General features: G+C 57.7%; 1 protein-coding gene across 1 annotated transcript; it reads left to right on the forward strand.

Moving 5' to 3' along the window:
• The first annotated feature begins 2,911 nt into the window (after positions 1-2,911).
• Positions 2,912-5,902, forward strand: FOXC2 (forkhead box C2). The gene has a single exon (XM_047846330.1). The coding sequence runs from the start codon at positions 3,471-3,473 to the stop codon at positions 5,016-5,018; it is 1,548 nt and encodes a 515-aa protein (XP_047702286.1). The 5' UTR covers positions 2,912-3,470; the 3' UTR covers positions 5,019-5,902.
• Positions 5,903-6,884: the final 982 nt, after the last annotated feature.

Genomic DNA, 6,884 nt, shown 5'->3' on the forward strand with positions numbered 1-6,884 from the left:
ACGTGCATCCAGACGGTGGCAGCACCTCCATTGCGACCAGAACGTCCGGGTTTCCTTCTTCTTTTCCAGAGTAGTTCCCCGGTTGGCCTTCAGATGGCGCCAACACCACAGGCCCGCGGCGGCCGCCGCGTCCAGGAGCCCAATGCGCCCGGGCGGGGAGGCTACGCGGTCGACTGGGGGGGACCGAGGTGGGGGGAGTGGGGCATGACCCGACTATCGCCCGCCTCCATCGTCGCTCATCGTTCTGGAACCACACACGGCCCTCTGCGGGCCCGATTCCGCTCTGGGCTCCGTGACCACTACATGAGCAGGGGAAGCCATCAGCCATGAGTTAGGAGCCCCCGATCCAAAATACGCTGGCAGGTTAAAGCAAAGATCGGAAACATGGTTTTCGCAAAGTCCAGGTGTGTGGAAGGTGTTGTTATGATAACCTGTGCAAACATCTCGCCCGGAGTCCTACTGAGCGGAGAAGAAACCTAATTCCAGGGGCAAAGGAAAATGTCTCTCTCACCTTTTCTGTCTGGATTGTAAGGATTTCTTTCCTCCCCACCCCGCTTTTTTTTTGGGGGGGGGAGGGGGTGGGGGGCAATAATAATTTTGGCCACTCAAGCAGGGGCTTTCCAGATGACATTATTTTAAACCTGGACACGCTTATAAATACAAACTCAGACAGAAACTACCATTTTTGAATCTATTTTCCATGGTCCACAGTTATTTTGGGTTTAGCTCTGTGCTGTGATAAAGCTTTTTTTTTTTTTTTTTTTTTTTTTAAGGCACCTCATAAAAGCAGAGGGAATAATATTTCTCCAGGAAGCCTACAGACCGAGGAGTGTTTCTCGGTCAATAGTTTGCATTTCCGGTAAAATTGTGAGAAATCGAGGTGCCTGGCAGGCCATCCGGGAGGAAGATGTATATATACACACACATATATTTATTTTATAAAATGGAGCTGAACATATTAAAAAATAATAAAGTCAAATCGTTCACCTGTGAGCTGAGGACTGGGAAACTTTATTTTACTTCGTTGCAAAAAAAAAAAAATTAAGTGAGAGAAAGACTCGGGGCACCCATAAAAACTATAGTGTTTCAGAAGTAGAACTATTCAAGAGACTAGGAACCTGGTTTGTGCTTTGCCTCTGATTGTGAATTCATCAGGAGAGCATACCATTCATAGATGACGCACACAAACACTTTTCTTTTGTTCCTTTATTGAAAATGAATGGCAAGTCTCCACTGCCTTCTCTCGCCTCCCCAAAGCTGAGCGCCCTCGGATTATCTCACACCCCTTTCCCGGGAATCAGGCAAGCGCCTGACGGAACAGGGGTAGGGTGGGGGCCCAAACCACGCAAGTTGTATCTTTGTTCTTCCCTACCCAACCGAGGGACGACCTCCAGAAGAATTCTGACCAGCCTTCAGCCCTTCTTATGAGCGTCCTTCCCCCTCCAGGGGAAGCGGGTAAGTGTGATCCGATCGCCCGAGGTGTTGGGGGAATAAATATTCAGTCCACAGAAGAACTGACTTTCCGGGGTACCCAGAGGAAAGGGGAAAGCTTTGAAGGGCGCCGACCTCGGGTCGCTCCAGGTCAGTATCTCCACCGTATCGGCTCTGGAGGTGTCCCAGCCGTTTGAGATGGCTTACCCCGTCCTCCCACGGAGCCCTGGTGCCCCAATCACCTTATCAAACGCCGGCCAAACAAAAAGGACCGGCGCAGAGTAAGTCAGCCTGGAGAGTCCCCAAGAGGCTTTGGCGGGAGCGGGAGGTGGGCACTGCGCCCCGGGGCTGGCGATCCAGCGGACGGGGCTGGGGGCAGCTTCCTCGCCCCGAGCGCGCCCTGCCCCGCGCCGCGGACGCGCGTCTTGGGGCGCAGCCCCCGCGGGAAGCAGGCTCGGGTTTCCCCTCGCGGGCTCTGCCTGGGCCGGGCGGCTGGCTGCATTGTTCCCGGCTTCGGGGAGCGCGGGAGCCGGCTTGTCCAAGGGAATTTATCTCTGGGAAAAGGGAGAGGCACTGCGCAGCTGGACGTGGGGGCCGCAAGCGTCGACGCGGCTGGGGGATGCGGGAAATTAGCGGAACGAGGCCGCTCTGTTTCCCCGAACCCCACAAAACTGCTCACGGGGCCGCCGACGATTTGCCGAACCCGCGGCGCGCTTAGAGGATTACATTCTCAAGGTATTTGCCCCTTCCCCACCCGGACACTCCCCTGCAAGCCGGCGCGGCCTGCCTCCTCCGTGGAGGCGAGGGGCATTCATTCAGTTTCCAGAATTTGCCTCTAAAAGCTTTGCAGGTCATCTTGACGGCCCAAACCTGCAAACTCTCTGTCGATTATTAATTATTTGCTTCAATGATGACAACATCCAGGGGCGGGGGGGGGGGGGGGGGGGGGGGCTTGCATTCCAATCCAGCACGCTCGCTTAGAATCCATTGCACCTGGGCCCCCCTAATTAGGAAATCTAATTACTCGCCTCATCACTCATTAATAAGAAAAACAGTCCCGGGGTCTTTGCTACTTACAAGGTCTTGGGGGAGATATTGGACTACATTAATCGATTGGATTTTATATTTCAGATGAACTTTATCTGCAAAGGAGCATGGGTGTCTTTCCTCCCACCACCCCCCTCCCCGGGGGCATGCTGGCCCATTAACCAAAATGTGATAATGAAATAAATTTTAATAAGATATCACTCTTTTTAAAAAATCTTTTCAAGTTGAGCCTGAACTGCAGAAAAGTCTGGTCCAGCGCAGCTGGGTCTTAGAGCCGACGGATTCCGGCGCTCCTCGCCCTGATTGGTGCCGACTCCCCACAGCTGCCGGGCTATTGGCGCAAAGTCCCCGGAGGGGGCGTGGCCGGACGAAAGTAAAAACTTGCTTTCAGCAAGAAGACTTTTGAAACTTTTCCCAATCCCTAAAAGGGACTTTGCCTCTTTTTCCGGGCTCGGCGGGACAGCCACTCTGGGCCCCGGCTCGCTGACCCTCGGGGCTGCCTCTTTGCTGGGGGGCTAGGAGGGCCGCCTTCCCCCCGTTGGCGCGGACACAGGGGCCGTCCTCGGTCCGCTGCGCGCGTGGCGCCTCCACTGCGTCCCCGCCGCCCGCCCCGGCTGCCACCCTCCGGTCCCGAGAGCCAGCGAGCGAGCGAGCGAGCGAGCGAGCGAGCGAGCGAGCAGGGGCCGGCGCTGCGCTCGCCGGGGCGCGCCCTCCAGGATGCCGATCCGCCCGGTCCGCTGACAACCGAGCGCCCCTTCTCCGCGCGCGGGCGGGCGCCCAGCGCCGGCGCCTCCCCCGCCTCGCCCCCGAGGCTTCCCGGCGCCCGGGGCTCTCCCCTTCCCACCCCCACCCCCACCCCCCCGCGCCCCCGCCCCGCCACCCCCGCCGGCTCCCTTCCTCTCGCCCTCTCGCTCCCTCGCTCTCTCTCGCTTTCGCAGGGCCTTCCCCGCGGTCCGTGCGCGCAGGCGGCGGCGAGCCGTCTCGGACGCAGCATGCAGGCGCGCTACTCCGTGTCCGACCCCAACGCCTTGGGAGTGGTGCCCTACTTGAGCGAGCAAAATTACTACCGGGCGGCGGGCAGCTACGGCGGCATGGCCAGCCCCATGGGCGTCTACTCCGGCCACCCGGAGCAGTACGGCGCGGGCATGGGCCGCTCCTACGCGCCCTACCACCACCACCAGCCCGCGGCGCCCAAGGACCTCGTCAAGCCGCCCTACAGCTACATCGCGCTCATCACCATGGCCATCCAGAACGCGCCCGAGAAGAAGATCACGCTGAACGGCATCTACCAGTTCATCATGGACCGCTTCCCGTTTTACCGCGAGAACAAGCAGGGCTGGCAGAACAGCATCCGCCACAACCTGTCGCTCAACGAGTGCTTCGTCAAGGTGCCGCGCGACGACAAGAAGCCGGGCAAGGGCAGCTACTGGACGCTGGACCCGGACTCCTACAACATGTTCGAGAACGGCAGCTTCCTGCGGCGCCGCCGGCGCTTCAAGAAAAAGGACGTGCCCAAGGACAAGGAGGAGCGGGCCCACCTCAAGGAGCCGCCCCCGGCCGCGGCCAAGGGCGCCCCGGCCGGGCCCCCTCTAGCGGACGCCCCCAAGGACGTCGAGAAGAAGCTGGTGATCAAGACCGAGGCGGCGTCGCCGGCGCTGCCGGCCATCACCAAGGTGGAGACGCTGAGCCCCGAGAGCGCGCTGCAGGGCAGTCCGCGCAGCGCGGCCTCCACGCCCGCCGGCTCCCCCGACGGCTCGCTGCCCGAGCACCACGCCGGCGCGCCCAACGGGCTGCCCGGCTTCAGCGTGGAGAACATCATGACGCTGCGAACGTCGCCGCCGGGCGGCGAGCTGAGCCCCGCGTCCGGGCGCGCGGGCCTGGTGGTGCCGCCGCTGGCGCTGTCGTACGCGGCCGCGCCGCCCGCCGCCTACGGCCAGCCGTGCGCGCAGGGCCTGGAGGCCGGGGGCGCGGGGGGCTACCAGTGCAGCATGCGCGCCATGAGCCTGTACACCGGGGCCGAGCGGCCCGCGCACATGTGCGTCCCGCCCGCGCTGGACGAGGCCCTCTCGGACCACCCGGGCGGCCCCACGTCGCCCCTGAGCGCCCTCAACCTCGCCGCAGGCCAGGAGGGCGCGCTCGCCGCCGCCGCCGCCGCGGGCCACCACCACCAGCATCACGGCCACCACCACCCGCAGGCGCCGCCGCCCCAGCAGGCGCCCCAGCCCCAGCCGGCGCCCCAGCCCGGGGGCGCGGCCGCCGCCGCCGCCGCCGCCGCCGCCGCCGCCGCGGCCCAGGCGGCCTCCTGGTATCTCAACCACAGCGGGGACCTGAACCACCTCCCGGGCCACACGTTCGCGGCCCAGCAGCAGACTTTCCCCAACGTCCGGGAGATGTTCAACTCCCACCGGCTGGGGGTGGAGAACGCGGCCCTCGGGGAACCGCAGGTCGGCACCAACGCGAGCTGTCAGCTGCCCTACAGATCCACGCCGGCTCTCTACCGCCACGCCGCCCCCTATTCCTACGACTGCACGAAATACTGACCGGCCTGGCCTGCTCCGGCTTCGCCTCCCACACCCGGGCCTCTCGGGCAGTCCAGGCTGCAGAGGCGCAGAAAGAACCAAAAAATATGCCCACCAGCTTTTTTTTTTTCTCAGACTCAGGAGCAGAGAGAGCTCGCGCCCGGCCTCAGTCCTCTGTGAAGCTTCAGGTAACTTTAATTCGCTGCCCCGTTTCCGAGGTCCTAAAAGAACCCCCCCCCCCACAAGGGACGCGGCCCGGCGAAATGAATATTGAGTTTTAAGCCCCCCTCCCCTCCTTCCAGGATGGTTGTGCTGAATGCTGCAGCTGGGGTTTAAAAAAAAATTAAGTTACGGACCAAATCCCAGAGCGACCCGGTAATGACTCTCTCTGTAAAGACCCCCATAGGTCTACGGTGGGGGGGGGGGTCTCTATAGATTACGTCTGTGCTGTGTGTAATTTTAAATTTCTCTAACCGTGCTGTACAAATGTGTGCATTTGTAATCAGGCTATTTTGTTGTTGTTGTTCAGAGCCATTAATATAATATTTAAAGTTGAGTTCACTGGATAAGTTTTCATCTTGCCCAACCATTTCTAACTCCCAAAAGGAAAATTTAAGAAACCTACGTGGGTTTGTTTTTTTTTTTTACCGCCCTGTACACTTATGAGGCATAATTCTTTTCCCGGTGGTAGGTCTTTTACAAAACAAGGAAATAATTTATTTTGTTGTTGTTGTTGTTGGCGGATAAAGAAGTCAAGTATCTGATACTTTTTATTTACAGAGTGTGATGGTTTTGTATAGTAGATTCCTCCCTGAGCATTCCTAAAAGAAAAAAAAAAAAACTTTAAAAATTTAACTTCACCTGTGTTTGTCTTATGTGGTGTTAATTGTTGTACTTACCTTAAAATAAACCCATGTTGTTTTCCTGCCCCAAGTCCGGACAGTGTGTTTGTGTTCTCGCAGCTTTTAAAAACAAGGTGTGTTTGCAAATCCACCTGTTTTGATCATATTTGTTACGCAGGTGGGTGAACGCATAGACGTATACAGATGCTCGCAGGGGACTGGGGACGCTCCCCTGTTGTCTTGTTAGTGACGGAAAGGACTTTCCATGAACTCAGATCCCACCCTGGCCTAGGCAGTTGAGAAACGTCCCGGTTGGACGTGGATGCCTGAAGGACTGGGCGCCTTCACGTTATTCGCTGTAAACGTTTTGCTAAATGCAAAAAAAAAAAAAAAAAAAAAAAAAAAGCCAATTGTCAGCACAAATAGTACCACCATTCCATCTCAAACCCAGCGATCCCCAGCTGCAGAAGCAAAAGACAGGGAAGACCCAAGGTTTTCATTAGTTAACTACGAACCTGGGGGAGTCCTGCTTTCCCTCCGATTCCTAAAATGCGGACTTCCTTCCCCATCGTAATGGCTTTCCAGAAAAGAACGTGCAGTGGGCCGGAGAAGGTCCAAAGGGGATTGATTCTGGTGGTGGTTAGCTCAGAGGTGGATTTCAGACCCCTTTACGTCTTGATATGGTCTCTTAATCTTCACCCTACTGCAGTGAAAAACTGTAGAGGCTCTTCGGCCTTCGAATGTAACTTACGATGCTTTTGGAGTTCTAAATTTACCAACTCTTTCGGGACTGTAAATCACAGGGAGATGATTGCCTTTTCAGTTTTGATATCTTGTCTTTAAAAATTTTTTAATAGCAATGAAACCATTTGTAGGGTGTGGCTGGGGCGGAGGGTGGGAGGGGGGTGAGGGGATGATTTTATTATCTCTTTCACTGGCCCAAAGGCACAATTCCCCCCCCCCCCCCCCCCCCCCGCTGGTCTCTGAGTGTGAGTTTTGAGGCCGGGGCTCCAAACTGGGGATTTGTTTCCCACCCAAGGAGGTG

Source organism: Prionailurus viverrinus, unplaced genomic scaffold, assembly GCF_022837055.1.
Source record: "Prionailurus viverrinus isolate Anna unplaced genomic scaffold, UM_Priviv_1.0 scaffold_38, whole genome shotgun sequence".
NCBI classification, from domain to species: Eukaryota; Metazoa; Chordata; class Mammalia; order Carnivora; family Felidae; genus Prionailurus; species Prionailurus viverrinus.